General features: G+C 37.7%; 2 protein-coding genes across 3 annotated transcripts in view; one reads left to right on the forward strand and one right to left on the reverse strand.

Annotated features, from left to right (window-relative positions):
• Positions 1–8,893, reverse strand: part of sni (SDR family oxidoreductase sniffer) — an 86,060-nt gene extending 77,167 nt beyond the window's left edge. Inside the window, exon 1 of the mRNA XM_067778460.1 lies at positions 8,266–8,893. Within this exon, the coding sequence (XP_067634561.1) occupies positions 8,266–8,391 (126 nt within the window). The 5' untranslated portion in view covers positions 8,392–8,893. The remainder of the gene's footprint in view (positions 1–8,265) is intronic.
• Positions 7,969–15,490, forward strand: Trxr1 (Thioredoxin reductase 1). Of its 2 annotated transcripts, XM_067778457.1 has the most exons (7): positions 7,969–8,194; positions 8,744–8,944; positions 13,617–13,834; positions 13,899–14,029; positions 14,092–14,321; positions 14,400–15,153; positions 15,215–15,490. In XM_067778457.1, exons 2-7 carry the CDS (start codon positions 8,806–8,808, stop codon positions 15,342–15,344), a joined length of 1,602 nt encoding a protein of 533 aa, XP_067634558.1. In that variant the 5' UTR covers positions 7,969–8,194; positions 8,744–8,805; the 3' UTR covers positions 15,345–15,490. The 2 variants fall into 2 exon arrangements, with proteins under 2 accessions (XP_067634558.1, XP_067634559.1); XM_067778458.1 differs by lacking the exon at positions 8,744–8,944 and having other exon boundaries at positions 7,971–8,194.
• Positions 15,491–17,283: the final 1,793 nt, after the last annotated feature.

Raw genomic sequence — 17,283 nt, forward strand, 5'->3', positions numbered from 1 at the left:
TTTTTTATATTTATTATTAATTGTGCACTCATCACTAGAATTACCTGTGTTAATTTCTTTGTAAGCAATTCTTTTCCCCTTTTTTCCTTTTAAAATTTGCATAGGAATTTATTCCACAATGTAAATAAATAAATGTTCTTATTTACAATCAGAATATGACATTTAACTGTCAAAGTATCTATTACAAATCACCATTCAATCTATTACTGCCTGTCATAAATTACGATACGTTACTGAACGTACCTCATAATACCAATATTGCTATTCGAACGATCAGTCACGTAATCTTTATTCGTACGATTGCAGTTTCGATCACGGAATATGTAATTCGAGCCCAGTACTTAACAAATTTGCTTGAAAAAAAGGAACAGATGAACAAAAAGAACAACTTGTTCGTTCATCACAAAAAGAACGAAAGAACCGAATCTCTGAAATGAACGAAAAAACACAACTCTATTCCAAACTGATTTTCACGCCAAAATGTCTAATGTAGTGATTAGAAACGGCCAAGGCGAATTAAGTACCAGGTGTTATCCCAACAGCTGATTGCTTCCTCTTGACTATTTTCCATACAGCGCCTTGTACTTTAATATGTCAGTTAATCGAAATAAATTTTATTTTGACTTGACACTCTTCTGCACGGCGAATTGGTTGAATTCGGTTTGCCACCACATGGGGGCAAGGCGAATCTATACTAGGTGGTGGCAAAGCGAATTCAACCAATTCGCTGTGCGGAAGAATGTCAAGTCAAAAGAAAATTTTCATTGATTTCGATTAACTGACATGTTGTAGTACAAGGCGCTGTATGGAAAATTATCAAGAAGAAGCAATCAGCTGATGGGATAACACCACCTGTAATAAATTCGCCTTGTATGGGGGTCAATTCCCTAACTGTGAAAAACTGAGAAATGTCCATTTATTGAAAACTCATTTGCACACAAAATTTAAACTTAAAAGTATTGTGCACATTGTTTTACTGAATGAGCGCTGAATGTAAAAGTAATATGTCAGTGAGAAAATGTTCATGAAACGCCCTGAAAATAAAAAAAGTTATTCTGCAACAGTGCATATGAGTTTTGAATATCACAATAATGTACACCAAGGATGATAAATGGATTTTTTCATTTTGTACCAAACGAGGAAAAAAAATGTACAAAATCATCCAAAAATGTACCAAAAGTCTTCGGATGTGAACTTGAACCAAACGAGGGATATATTCTGCTTCTTTATCCAAGAACTGTTTTTAGTCAGAAAACTTTCTAATACAAATTAAAGGTAGTATAACAGGGAAATATGATTTATGAAGAAATACTTTTCCAGTAAAAATCCTAAAATAAGTTTTTCGATTGAAGCGTAAAATTATGTATGTACATATATAAAAACATTTCATTATTGAGTACCAGTAAGGAAAATAAAATTAATATTTAAAAAAAATATCAGCTGCATTCAATGCAAAAACATTTCATAAAAACATTTTAGGTACAAAAGTTTAAGATTCAGGTATAAAAGTTGACAAATTGTCGCCTAATCTATACTAATAACTCGTGTTTCAATCACTACCTTAACAGTTCTTCTTCTTTGAGTTCCTTAAATACCTCAGTTGATAAAAAGCTTTTTTTCGTATCTAGATTATGACAAATACTTTTATTTGATTATATCAAGTCTTTAGTTTTTATTAAATTCGAAATATTGTTTATTTGGAGTCTATTTCTACACTTGATTATACTCAGTTGAGCAGAGCTCACAGAGTATATTAAGTTTGATTGGATAACGGTTGGTTGTACATATATAAAGGAATCGAGATAGATATAGACTTCCATATATCAAAATAATCAGGATCGAAAAAAAATTTGATTGAGCCATGTCCGTCCGTCCGTCCGTCCGTCCGTCCGTCCGTTAACACGATAACTTGAGTAAATTTTGAGCTATCTTGATGAAATTTGGTATGTAGATTCCTGGGCACTCATCTCAGATCGCTATTTAAAATGAACGATATCGGACTATAACCACGCCCACTTTTTCGATATCGAAAATTTCGAAAAACCGAAAAAATGCGATAATTCATTGCCAAAGGCAATTAAAGCGATGAAACTTGGCAGATGGGTTGACGTTATGACGCAGAATAGAAAATTAGTAAGATTTTGGACAATGGGCGTGGCACCGCCCACTTTTACAAGAAGGTAATTTAAAAGTTTTGCAAGCTGTAATTTGGCAGTCGTTGAAGATATCATGATGAAATTTGGCAGGAACGCTGCTACTATTACTATATATGTGCTAAATAAAAATTAGCAAAATTGGATGAAGAACACGCCCACTTTTTAAAAAAAAAAATTTTTAAATTCAAATTTTAACAAAAAATTTAATATCTTTACTGTATATAAGTAAATTAAGTCAAAATTCAACTCCTGTAATGATATGATGCAACAAAATACAAAAATAAAAGAAAATTTCAAAATGGGCGTGGCTCCGCCCATTTTCATTTAGTTTGTCTAGAATACTTTTAATGCCATAAGTCGAACAAAAATTTACCAATCCTTCTCAAATTTGGTAGGTACATAGATTCTATGACGGTAACTGTTCTCTGTGAAAATGGCCGAAATCGGTGGAAGCCACGCCCAGTTTTTATACACAGTCCACCGTCTGTCCTTCCGCTCGGCTGTTAACACAATAACTTGAGCAAAAACCGATATATCTTTACTAAACTTATCCCACCTACTTATCTGAACTTACTTTATCTCGGTATAAAAAATAGCCGAAATCCGACCATAACCACGCCCACTTTATCGATATCGAAAATTACGAAAAATGAAAAAAATGCCATAATTCTATACCAAATACGAAAAAAGGGATGAAACATGGTAACTGGATTGGTTTATTGACGCAAAATATAACTTTGGAAAAAATTTTGTAAAATGGGTGTGACACCTACCATACTAAGTAGAAGAAAATGAAAAAGTTCTACAAGGCAAAATCAACAGCCCTTGGAATCTTGGCAGGAATACTGTTAGTGGTATTGCATATATAAATAAATTAGCAGTACCCGACAGATGATTTTCTGGATCACCTGGTCCACATTTTGGTCGATATCGCGAGAACACCTTCACATATACATCTAAGGGCCACTCGCTTTTAAAACCCTCATTAATACCTTTAATTTGATATCCATATCGTACAAACACATTCTAGAGTCACCCCTGGCCCACCCTAATGGCGATATCTCGAAAAGGCGTCCACCTATAGACCTAATGCCCACTCCCTCTTAAAATGCTCAGTAACACCTTTCGTTTGATACCCATATCGTACAAACATTCTAGAGTCACCTCTGGCCCACCCTAATGGCGATATCTCGAAAAGGCGTCCACCTATAGACCTAATGCCCACTCCCTCTTAAAATGCTCAGTCACACCTTTCGTTTGATACCCATATCGTACAAACATTCTAGAGTCACCCTTGGTCCACCTTTATGGCGATATCTCGAAAAGGCGTCCACCTATAGACCTAATGCCCACTCCCTCTTAAAATGCTCAGTAACACCTTTCGTTTGATACCCATATCGTACAAACATTCTAGAGTCACCCCTGGCCCACCCTATTGGCGATGTCTCGAAAAGGCCACCTATAGACCTAATGCCCACTCCCTCTTAAAATGCTCAGTAACACATTTCGTTTGATACCCATATCGTACAAACATTCTAGAGTCCCCCTGGCCCACCCTAATGGCGATATCTCGAAAAGGCGTCCACCTAAAGACCTAATGCCCACTCCCTCTTAAAATGCTCAGTCACACCTTTCGTTTGATACCCATATCGTACAAACATTCTAGAGTCACCCTTGGTCCACCTTTATGGCGATATCTCGAAAAGGCGTCCACCTATAGACCTAATGTCCACTCCCTCTTAAAATGCTCAGTAACACCTTTCGTTTGATACCCATATCGTACAAACATTCTAGAGTCACCCCTGGCCCACCCTATTGGCGATGTCTCGAAAAGGCCACCTATAGACCTAATGCCCACTCCCTCTTAAAATGCTCAGTAACACATTTCGTTTGATACCCATATCGTACAAACATTCTAGAGTCCCCCTGGCCCACCCTAATGGCGATATCTCGAAAAGGCGTCCACCTATAGACCTAATGCCCACTCCCTCTTAAAATGCTCAGTCACACCTTTCGTTTGATACCCATATCGTACAAACATTCTAGAGTCACCCTTGGTCCACCTTTATGGCGATATCTCGAAAAGGCGTCCACCTATAGACCTAATGCCCACTCCCTCTTAAAATGCTCAGTAACACCTTTCGTTTGATACCCATATCGTACAAACATTCTAGAGTCACCCTTGGTCCACCTTTATGGCGATATCTCGAAAAGGCGTCCACATATAGAACTAAGGATTACTCCCTTTTAAAATACTCATTACCACCTTTCATTTGATACCCATATCGTACAAACACATTCTAGAGTCACCCCTGGCCCACCCTAATGGCGATATCTCGAAAAGGCGTCCACCTATAGACCTAATGCCCACTTCCTCTTAAAATGCTCAGTAACACCTTTCGTTTGATACCCATATCGCACAAACACATTCTAAAGTCACCCCTGGCCCACCCTAATGACAATATCTCGAAAAGGCGTCCACTTATAGACCTAATGCCCACTCCCTCTTAAAATGCTCAGTAACACCTTTCGTTTGATACCCATATCGTACAAACATTCTAGAGTCACCCTTGGTCCACCTTTATGGCGATATATCGAAAAGGCGTCCACCTATAGAACTAAGGATTACTCCCTTTTAAGATACTCATTACCATCTTTCATTTGATACCCATATCATACAAACACATTCTAGAGTCACCCCTAGCCCACCCTAATGGCGACATTTCGAAAAGGCGTCCACCTATAGACCTATTGCCCACTCCCTCTTAAAATGCTCAGTAACACTTTTCGTTTTATACCCATATCGTACAAACATTCTAGAGTCACCCCTGGCCCACCCTAATGGCAATATCTCGAAAAGGCGTCCACCTATAGACCTATTGCCCACTCCCTCTTAAAATGCTCAGTAACACCTTTCATTTGATTCCCATATCGTACAAACACATTCTAGAGTCACCCCTGGCCCACCCTAATGACGATATCTTGAAAAGGCGTCCACTTATAGACCTAATGCCCACTCCCTCTTAAAATGCTCAGTAACACCTTTCATTTGATACCCATATCGTACAAACACATTCTAGAGTCACCCCTGGTCCACCTTAATGGCGATATCTCGAAAGGGCGTCCACTGATAGACCTAAGGCCCACTCCCTCTTAAAATGCTCAGTAACACCTTTCATTTGATACCCATATCGTACAAACAAATTCTAGAGTCAGCCCTGGTCCACCTTTATGGCGATATTCCTAAATGGTGTCCATCCATAGAACTATGGCCTACTCTCTCTTAAAATACTCTTTAATACCTTCCATTTGATACACATGTCATACAACCACATTCCAAGGTTACCCTAGGTTCATTTTCCTACATGGTGATTTTCCTTATTTTGTCTCCATAGCTCTCAACTGAGTATGTAATGTTCGGTTACACCCGAACTTAGCCTTCCTTACTTGTTTTAATTAAATTTTGTATAGAGCTCAAACATACTTTGAAAATATCCTTTCTAAGTTTGTGGATGAATGTGGAATCGACAATATGCCTTGAAATATTCTATAAATATTGGAAAACATTTGCGCATTTAATTTATTTTTAACTGATCTTAATTCTTCCCAAAAGCTGCATATATTTAATGTCTTGAATTTTTTAAGGCTCTGATGCTCTGCTAAAGCTCTAAATTCAGAATGAATTTTCTACATTTTATCAAATGCAGATATTGGAAACGAGTCCATAACTAAAGGCACAGTACTATTTGTGTCACCGCTTAAAATACTTGCTTCACCTAAAATATAAGAAATAAATGTAAAATATACTTTATAAATAGGAATTTAAAAAATTTCAGATATAAGATTAATATTTTGATTACTGCTTTTATTTTAAAATACGTAAAGATTTAAATAATACTTGGGGGCATCCCATTGCTCAAGAATTCTATCTATGAATGCTTGTCTAGAAAGCCACCTTGTTGGGGGCGTACTTTAGTATAACATGCATTTCTGTACCGAAATGTTTTGGAAAACTCAGAGAGTGTACCCTCCTGTTACAAAAATGATAGTTTACGCCTTTTAAAAATTTATCAATTTTGTTGGGAAATTCATCACAAGCGGCCATTGAAGCTAAATTTAAAATGTGATAAACACATCAATTAACATGCAGATTTGAAACAACTTGCTTTAGCATTGCTTGCACTCCGCTTTTTGTTCCCATCATAACCGAGCAATTGTTGGCAGTGAAACCAATCATTTTTTCAAGTGATATTGAATGGTCTTTCAAAGATTTAATAATGACATTAATAATACCCTCCGTGCTACTATCGGTCAAAGATATCAAACCTAAAAATCTATCAATGCACATTTTATCAAAAATTCGAATCGAAACTGCCAAATCACTCGTTTCATCTATTATTAGAGAGTAATCATTATTCTGCAAAAATGCAATTATGGATATATAATTTTCTGGCCCTGTTATTTGAGTTGTTATTTTCTGTGCTTTAATTCTATTGATGCAAGATTTGTTCACAATTTTAGAATCAGTTATGCTATTTCTCATAAGCATATATAAATGATCCATAATTGCAAATGGTAAATTGTGCAAAACAACTTAACTAAATATTTTCTTCGAAAAATTTAAAATTTTTTTGTACATTCAGAGCTGCTTGGCAAGTGACTTGAAGTGTAGTGCTGCATTTTACAAAAATGTGCCAAATATGTCAATGTAGGGAAGCGAAATGTACCAAAAAGTACAAATGTACCATGATTATCATCACTGGTGTACACTGACTGTCAAGAAAACTCACGAAGTTTTTATCAGTGAGTTTTCTTGTTCACAATTTTGCTTTACAGAATCAGAATTCTAATGTTTACACAATTTCTTGTGTACACTTTAAAACTCACATATAGTGAATTGGCCCCTTGGAAACGGCTTACTGAATTTAGCTGTGAAGGGCGAATAATGGTGACTTATAACCATAAATCCATAACCAGATAAAACAGCTGATCACACCTACCTTATGGAAATCAATGTAATCGAGTTAGCGTTATCGTATGGCACCAGTTTGTTCAGCTGTTTTATCTGGTTATGGCTTTATGGTTATAAGTCACCATTAATTCGCCCTTAATGGTGCCATACCATAATGCTAACGCCATAACCATACCATAGCCAACCAATTGGTTTTTGGTTTCTGGCCATATCCATAACCTAAAAATAATTGAGTTGGTGAATTTAATAACTTTTTGTAGATTTTATTCATTGTTTTGTATACGTTATAACTAAGAGACTTATTTTTTGTGGAATATGTTTGTACTTTTTTGCGTTTTCTTCATTTTTATTAAATTTTCACGATTTTTAGGTTAAGGCACCATTAATCGATCACATTGGAGATGGTTATGGATATGGGTGTGGTTACGACTATGGCGTTAGAGTTAAGGAGCTTTAAGCCGGAGTCATTTGTGCCGTATGTCGTATCGCTGTATCCGTATCCCTAATGTAATCAGCTGTTTATCATTACGACGGTAAACCAAAACCTAATTGGTTGGCTACGATACGGTTACAACCTTAGCGGCACCAATAATCGGTTGCATTGATTCTCATAAGGTTGGTCGAATCAGCTGTTAAAAGGTTACCGATACGGTTACCGATAAAGCACCAATGTCTCCAGCTTTAATTAGCCCTTAAAACAAGCTTGTCAATCAAGCAAAAAAAGTTGGTACATGGCAACAATATTTCCAAAAGTATTCAAACTAGGTCTGGCAATAACAGATTTGGAATTATTGGAAATTGGAAGCCGAAGGAACATAGAAATATGGATAAAAGCGAAGTGAAGCTAGGAAAGTAGTTTATTTCTAGTATAATTTTTGTAGATCTGGGCGCTGTTGGCTGCTACTCTAAATATTTAGTGAATAGTTTTACATTGTGCATAATTGAAATTAAATTGCTAAAGTGCTTTGTAATAGTTGTAAGAAATTTGTCAGATATATTTTCTTGGTCTTAAACGTAATAGTGATACCGAATTCAGAAAACATTCAAAGAATGGCGCCCATCAACAGTATGTGCTTTAATTATTTTTACTTAATTTTAAAGAGCTTTTAATATAAAATATATGTGAAATTAACTTACCGTAGCGTTTGCTAAATCACGACATGTTGCGAAAATGTGTTGTGGAGGTTTTGATGATTTCACCAGCACTTTGACTAGACCTAAGCCTAAGCCACGATTGCATCCAGTAATTAGTATTGATTTCATTTCGAATTTTCCTCGCACTGCACCAACACTTGAACTTTATAGTACCTATATACTTTTAACTGGTTTTTACAGTTACGCAATTAATTTCCGCGATTAGATACAGAGCGAGCCAAGATGAAATTATGATTCACAAATAGAATGTAATAAATGTTTTATTAATTCGGCTGGTGGAATGCGGTTTGCGAAGCGCTGTCTCCCTCGGTTTCACCACATTGTTGGTTTTGTTTTATTTTTCCTCCAAATGAGCATCGGCAAATAAGTTTCCTTCCAGTCCGCTTTCCACGAATGTCAGTGAAAAGTCAAATCGTGACTGGTTAATTTGTAATATATTCGATTGCTGAATTTTTAATAGATTTGATCTGAATTATTGTGCATTAATGGAAGTAAAGTTTGTATTTATAAAGAATAAAGAAAATGTCTATATATACGCTTCGTAGTTCGAAAGTCATAGTAACAATCTTTCGCTTATCGACGCCGTTTGGGATCAATGCAACGTCTTTCCCAGGCAAAATATTAAGTGTTGCGACGAGATTCGTCTCAACAATAAAAAAGCGTAAGTTTGTACCGCCAAGTACATTTGAATGATTAAAATGTTATAAAGGTATGAAACTGGATTCTTTTTTAGAATATGGTTATACTTTCGAGTACAATCGTTAAGCCAATAACTGCTGAGTCATTATCATGAACAATGTCAAAAATAAGTTATCTTCAATCTTTTAAAGAGTCTACGTGAGAATATCAGAGTTCTGTATATGACAAACACTTAACACCATTTTTAGTAAATATTATATGGTTTATAGTTAAGTGTCAGTGACGTAATTGTTTTTCGCGCTTATTGTTAGTATGTTTGTACATTATTAATTTGGGTAATAGTCTAGTTGAGGGGTCGACTGCTAATACGCTACCAAAAATATCTAGAGGGATGTCAAACGACGCGTCTTGACACCAGTATTAATAATCCGAAGGCGGAAAATAAAAATTTTAACGCGTTCAAAAGATATTAACGAAAAACCGAAAAAAGACCCGCGGTTACCTCCGAAACCGAGGGTCGGATCCATAGTATTTTTGCGCAGAACACCTTTCTGCGTTGGCGGCCTTCGGCCGCGCTTATAAAAAATAACCTTGGACTACGCCATGCCAAGTCCAGCTATGTTGTATAACCGTGGCTACCGCCACGGTGATGCACAGTTTTTTTTGTGGGTACAAACACAACAACAACCACATGGAAATCGCCTACTTCAACTGCAAATATCTCCGGACAGAGAAAAAATTTTTCTTTTCCGCCTTCGGATTAATGTTCTCGAGATTAATACGCGTCTTTTGACACCTCACTCGATATTTTTGGTAGCGTATTAGCAGTCGACCCCTCAACTAGACTATTACCACGAAATATTTTAAGATACATACATATGTACATATATATGTGCCGAGTTTTTTTATATCCCACACCTAGATCTAAACAGCGACCAATTAAAAATATCACAATGTTCAGAAAACTAAAGAAAATTGCTTTCCCGTATGCATGCCCTCAAAATTTAAAAGTTTTGACTTAGTCCACTTAAGGCGTAGGTGGGCGATTTTATGAAATCTTTTGAACTATATTTAGAACTACTGGTAATTCTAAACGACACCATGACGTTTAGCACGGAAGGGATAATCATGCTTTTCAATACCAGGATCGTGAATCCAAAAAAGGAAACCAAAAATTGTGCCTCTATCAAAAGATGGTCACAATAAACCGAACATGACCCCGTACTTCTCCGCGCAGTGCACCCTTCTGCTTTGGCGGCCTTGTTGTTGTTGTTGTTGTAGCAATGCTCGCCCCACCTAATAGCCGCGACCGATCACAAATTGTCATCAATATCCTCTAACGGGAGTCCAAGGAAACTTGCCGTTTCAACAGGGGTGGACCATAAGGAAAGAGGTGTTAGAGGCGTTGGTTCCACATTACAATTAAAGAGATGGTTGGTGTCATGTGGGGACACATTGCAAGCAGGGCATACATTTTGTATGTCGGGGTTGATTCTGGATAGGTAAGAGTTTAACCTGTTACAGTATCCAGAACGAAGTGGAGCAAGAGTGACACGCGTTTCCCTGGGGAGTATGCGTTCCTCTTCTGTGAGTTCTGGATATTTTTCTTCAAGTACTGGATTCACCGGGCAATTCCCGACATAAAGGTCCGACGCCTGTCTATGGAGTTCACCAAGGACCTGCTTGTGTTTTTCCGCTTCATACGGCTGGGTTCTCAGGTGCCGTATTTCCTCAAAATGCTTACGGAGATGACTCCTTAGGCCCCTAGGCGGTGCTGGTTCGTCAATCAGATGTCTGTTGGGATGCCCAGGTTTCTGGGTATTCAACAGAAACTGTTTGGTCAGCATCTCATTTCTCTCCCTGATGGGGAGTATTCTCGCCTCATTATGCAGATGGTGTTCTGGGGACATAAGAAGACAGCCCGTGGCGATTCTGAGAGCAGTATTTTGGCAGGCCTGTAGTTTCTTCCAGTGGGTGGTTTTTAGGCTTGGCGACCATATGGGTGACGCGTAGCACGTAATCGGCTGGCTAATTGCTTTGTATGTGGTCAAGAGCGTTTCTTTATCTTTTCCCCAGGTACTGCCAGCAAGGGATTTGAGGATTTTATTACGGCTCTGAATTCTTGGAACAATTGCGGTTGCGTGCGCATCAAAATGTAGATCCTGATCAAACGTCACACCCAAGATTTTGGGGTGTAGGACAGTCGGTAGCGTAGTGCCATCGACGTGGATGTTCAATATGGTCGACATGGCGGCCTTCGTGCGCTCTTGTAAAAAGCACGCAAGAAGGGTCCAAGACCAGGTCGGAGATCAAAAGTGTATCCGCACAAAACGCAAAAATTACAACAACCACATTTAAATTTCTTTTGCCAATATATCGAGACGGACGCAATATTTTTAATTTCCGTTTTCCGATTTGCGTTTCTGGGACCAAAACACGTATTTTGACACCCGTTCCGATGTTTTTTAGCGTGTGATAAGATTGCCGTGCTGTCGTATGGAGTTACCGATCTATTTGCGCACGTACGCTATGTGCGTGATTGAAAAACGAGCATGCTAAAAGGTTTTATGCATAAACTAAGAAACATATTTTTTAAGTAATATATAGAATATTTATTTATTCTACACAGAGTTGTAGATCTAGCTTACATCTATAAGATCTCAATTTGTTATTAAAAAGTTATCGAAAGACTAGCGTTAAAGGACGACTCGAAAGCCCTGGAAAAAATTCTCGTTATCATTTGTTTATATTAAATTATTATACATAGAAAATTAGTAAATTAGAAAAAAAAAAACAAAGTTCTTAGATCGCATAGAAATACTCGGCTTTACGACAATAATTTTTAAAAATGATCTAAATGAAAGCGGTACTCATCAAAAAGTTATTGGTAGGAACCGAAACTTACAAGTTTGTCGAGGATTAATTTGTATTTGTATTTGTATTTATTATTTATTGGTTTATTTAGTAATAATATTACCGTAAATTAGACATATTTATGACGAATAACAAAAGTATAAGATAGGTTAAGCTGATACATTTCGTTTTAAATAGGTGATAACACTTTCGTTTTCTATATTCGATGCCATTGAATTAAATAAGTCCTTTGTAGAATATGGTATTTTGAAGTTGGGTGGTCTGAAATTGCTCACGTTCCTAAGACTGCGAGGCTGGACTTCGCCATAGTATATAATTTTCTCTTGTGTGTATTTTGCGGTTTGCCCTGTTTTGGCTTGTAAACTAATGATAGGGTATTCAACTCTAGACGTTGTTTTATATTTAGCCACAGAAGTGGTTCCGGCATAATATCCACAGGTGTGTATTTATTGCATCTTAGTACATATGCATCGCATGTTTTTTGTTGTTGCTGTTGTAGCGATAAGGTTGCTTCACGAAGGCTTTGGGGAGTGTTATCGGTGTGATGGTCCTTTGCCGAATACAAATCCGGTACGTTCCGGTAACACAGCACCATTAAGGTGCTAGCCCGACCATCTCGGGAACGTGCTTAGATATGCTAGTTACTGTGCTAGTCGGATTGTTATGTATTCTGATCAATTTTGTAAATTATAAGTCAGAAAAGGAAGTCTGGCTGGGACAGTTTGATTGCTTCTTGAGCGAACAACTTTTAATGGTTTTGCGATCACACGTACGACTGATGTTTATTTTCGTGCTCTTACGCACATATCCACCTTTCGTCACGTGATTTATGATTAACTTGTAGCTTGCCGCTTTTCCAGCAAGTTACTTATACAAGGGAACGGGGGCTTTTAATTAAAAATTACGGTTTTTCTTTTGCAGCTATTATTGTCATTTCTTATTTCATTTACTCAGGGGTTTAACAAGTAGTACAATAAGTTTTGAAAAAAAGGCGTGAGTATAGATAGGTAGTTAAACAAAAGTAGTAGTTTTTAGAGAAAATTTAATTCTTGAAATTGAATTCTATCTAGCAGCTGAGATTGAGTTCCAGGGAAGCGTGGCATTGACGACGAACAGTCTTGTGGAAGTTACATAGTTACAATGAAATTACATGGGCGCATGTATTTACTAAATACTAGTTTTTCATACAAATACAACGCTGTTTTCTCTGAAATCAGCCGCTAAAGAGAAATGCAACTTCTAGCCTTCTGAAACCCAGAAATACTGCTACCTAAAAGTTTCAACCTCCAGGCGGATATGTGGTCAAACTTTTGCAAGCCGTATACATATCCTGTGACTTGATTAAAAGCAATTTCAATTTTATGTGCGGATGTAGAATCTAGCTTGTACACTAATTCTGAGTAGCATATTAAATGCAAAATGGGTTCCATTGCTAGCTTTTTCCTTATATGAAAAGGCGTGTATGTTGCATACTGCCACAAGTTAGGCAAAGTTCCATCAGACACATAAAGTTTTTAATTTTTCCTCTAACGCCTGGCATCAGTGTAGCTAGTATTCCCTACCTTATTTCACAATACCTTCCCTCGACATTAATGGCTATTCAAAACAAGAGTTTTGGTATAAACTACCCAGGAAAAATAAACCGGTTTAAGTCGCCATTGTCAATTTCTATAATTTGTCTCCAAGTTTACTCAAATCTCATTCAGATACAAACTTCATATTACATATTTGCAATGTTGTCATCGAATTATCGGAATATAGATATATAATTTTTTCTTTAATAATTAAATTCAATTTAATGCATTAACGCTTTATTACAGATGAATATGATTACGATTTAGTGGTGATAGGAGGCGGATCGGGAGGTCTTGCTTGTGCCAAAGAAGCAGTGGCCTTAGGTGCAAGAGTTGCCTGTTTGGATTATGTTAAACCTTCACCAGCTGGATCTAAATGGGGTCTTGGAGGAACTTGTGTAAATGTCGGCTGCATTCCAAAAAAGCTGATGCATCAAGCTGCACATTTAGGAGAGGCTGTGCACGTATGAAAAATTTAGATTTTGTAAAAAGTAAATTTCATAACTTTTTTTAATTTGTATACTGCAGGAATCAATTGCTTATGGCTGGCAAATACCAGAGCCCGAAAAAATAAAGCCGGACTGGAACAAATTAGTGCAAGCGGTACAGAATCACATTAAGTCTGTTAATTGGGTTACACGTGTGGACTTGCGGGATAAGTAAGTATAACAATTATCTTTATTATAGTTTCGTAGCTCAATATTTTATTATTATTTCATAGAAAAGTCGAATACATCAATGGTTTGGGCTACTTCAAAGATCAACATACAATTGTTGCTAAGATGAAGAATGGAACTGAACGCTCACTTACTGCCCAGAATATTTTAATTGCGGTTGGTGGACGTCCAAGATATTCTCCTATCCCCGGTGCAGTAGAGTATGGTATAACTAGTGATGATATATTTAGTTTAGACCGCGAGCCTGGCAAAACTCTCGTAATTGGCGCTGGATGTGAGTATTCATTTTCTTACTTCATTTTTAAAACGTTCAAAAATTAATCGTAGTTGTTCCCCTTCATATTTTTGTCAGATATCGGATTGGAATGTGCTGGCTTTCTTAAAGGACTAGGATATGATGCCACTATCATGGTACGTTCTGTCGTACTTCGGGAATTCGATCAACAAATGGCTAACATTATAAAAGATTCATTGATCGAACGTGGTGTTAAATTTTTATTTACAACCTTGCCATCTTCTGTAGAGAAGCAAGGTGATCGATTGCTAGTAAAGTGGACAAACAGTACAACTGGTGAGGAAGGATCCGGTATTTTTGATACCGTACTTTTTGCGATTGGCCGCAAAGGTTTAGTTGACGATCTCAACTTGGGAGCAGCTGGAGTTGAAGTCAAAAATGACAAAATTGTCGCCAACGACGCCGAACAGACAAATATTCCACATATTTATGCAGTTGGTGATATTTTGTTTGGTAAATTGGAGTTAACGCCTGTCGCTATACATGCTGGCCGATTGTTAGCTCGTCGCTTATATGCTGGGTCAACACAGTTGATGGATTACACTAACGTCGCAACAACTGTGTTTACACCTCTGGAATACTCTTGCGTAGGTTTATCGGAGGAACAAGCTGTTAAACAATATGGGGAGGATAATATTGAGATATTTCACGGTTTCTACAAACCTACAGAGTTTTTCATACCTCAAAAAAGCGTTCGATATTGCTATCTTAAAGCGATTGCTGAAAGAAGTGGCGGTCAGAAAGTGTTGGGTTTACATTATGTAGGTCCAGTAGCCGGGGAAGTTATGCAGGGATTTGGCGCAGCAGTAAAGTAATTATTACTTGTAATTATAAAATATTTTTATTTTTAATGTAAAAATCTATGATTATAGAGCTGGCCTAACGATGAAAATTTTAATGAACACAGTTGGTATTCATCCAACTACAGCTGAGGAGTTCACGCGGCTCTCAATAACGAAGAGGTCGGGTCTGGATCCCACACCTGCAACATGCTGTAGCTAAGCAAACATTTTGATATATGTACTTATGTAGCGTGAACTAATCACTGAATATCTAAATATTGTATATAAAATTGTAAGAAGCTCAAGTTTATACACCGTATTAGTTTCCTAGAAGAAAACAATAAATCGTTGGTATATGCATATGTATACATATTCTATATTATTTGTCGCTGTTGATGATTAACTAAGGCTAGATCAAGTGCTTAAAACTTAAAGAAACGTTATGATTACTAATCGAGGAGGATCACACCGTCCGATATCTTTCCTGTCGCCAACAACACAGGAATTGAAAACCGTTCCGCATCTTTATTTTCCCTCTAATCGGCAAGCCTGTCATCGGCATGGCTTCCGGAAAGAGATTACTACAACTACCAAGCTGAACGCCATTTACACCCAAATAAATTGTAGATTAAATCACGGCCGGACCAAATCAGGATTTTTCCCGAACAAGTACTATCATTTCAGTGTAAGCTCATTTAATTTGTAGTGTCTCTCCGACAAATTGCCATCCTTGAAGCAGTCGGTCGGATCCATACTCTTGCTCTGGGAAATGGTGGAGCGTAGCCCCAAACCAGAGAAGTAGGTTTGCTGCATTTGCGGGAAATGATTTTCAAGGGTGCAATCGTGACCCCGTAATTTTGTTAAAACTTTTATGGCACGTTGCTGCTCTCGCTTTGGGGCGTCCCATACTATGCGCCTTAACATAAACACAGTAGGCCTCCCATTACCGCCAAAGTGGGAGGAGTAGCGATCAAATCCAGTAGACTCGGTAGGAATTGCCATGCCTATGCTAAAAAAAAAAACTTGGCAATGAAGGACTTAGTTACCTAGCGCTTGTCTTCAACTTGCGTCTGTACATTTTTGTCATCCTTTAAAAATTGCAATGGTGTTACCACCACTAAAGCCTGGAAAACGAGTTAACATAGAGGCGGGAATATCGTAAAGGATAGAAGCGAAACACTGAACAAAGAGTTTCTGTTAAATACTCAGAAACCTGGGTATCCTAACAGACATCTAATTAAATAAGGCGCATCTCCGAGGGACATAGGGCGTCATCCCACACACAAAGAAGCCGTCAGCCCCATCCACAAAGACGCCTTTGTTCTTTTCCCATATGACACCACCCATCTTTCCAATTGCAATGTGGAACCAACGCCCCTAACAACCATATCTCCGGTTCAAGCCTATTGAAACTGCTAGTTTCCTTGAACTTTCGTTAGAGGAGGATATCGGTGGCAATTCGTAAGTTATCGCACGTATTGAATGTGGCGAAGATCTGCTTCCAGAGGAAGATTAAATGAAGTAACGTACCACCGGACAGTTCTTGTGGAGCTCAACAGCGTGCACGGGACAGAAGACAGATTTATAGGACGTCAACGTCGATGGTATTACGCTACTGATTGCCGATTATGAGTAACATTTAAAAAGTTGTGTTGATTTGGTTACCAATTTGCAATAACATAGCTGGAAAGTTATTTATGTATTTAAAACTTTTTTGATATCTGAAAAAAGGTTCACTTAAAAAGTGGGCGGTGCCACGCTCATTTCGACAAAATCGAACGTAACTCAACTTAGTTAACACGATGTCAGTAATATATAAATAAAAAAAATTGATGTTCGATAGCCTCCGAAGAGATTTTAGGCCGAGCTTCTCTTCCAATTTGCGTCGTGCTCCTTTTTAATTTTTCCTAGGAATTGGCGGCACGGGACTGACTCCTAACGGCATCAGCGAGACAGATGAGGGTAAAAGTCTAGTTGACGGGTCGACTGCTAATACGCTACCAAAAATATCGAGAGAGGTGTCAAAAGACGCGTCTTAATCTTGAGAACAATAATCCGAAGGCGGAAAAGAAAAATTGTATCTCTGTCCGGAGATATTTGCAGTTGAAGTTGGCGATTTTCATGTGGTTGTTGTTGTGTTTGTATCCACAAAAAAAATT

This window comes from Eurosta solidaginis, chromosome 4 (assembly GCF_040869045.1).
Source record: "Eurosta solidaginis isolate ZX-2024a chromosome 4, ASM4086904v1, whole genome shotgun sequence".
Lineage (NCBI taxonomy): Eukaryota > Metazoa > Arthropoda > Insecta > Diptera > Tephritidae > Eurosta > Eurosta solidaginis.

What these genes read in the sequence shown, in the direction of transcription:
- Trxr1 (XM_067778457.1), top strand. Translation starts at nt 8,806, where the DNA reads ATGTCTATATATACGCTTCGTAGTTCGAAAGTCATAGTAACAATCTTT. An exon ending in ATTTAGGAGAGGCTGTGCAC is followed by an intron (nt 13,835 to 13,898) that starts GTATGAAAAATT and finishes TGTATACTGCAG; the next exon opens with GAATCAATTGCTTATGGCTG. An exon ending in GGATTTGGCGCAGCAGTAAA is followed by an intron (nt 15,154 to 15,214) that starts GTAATTATTACT and finishes CTATGATTATAG; the next exon opens with AGCTGGCCTAACGATGAAAA.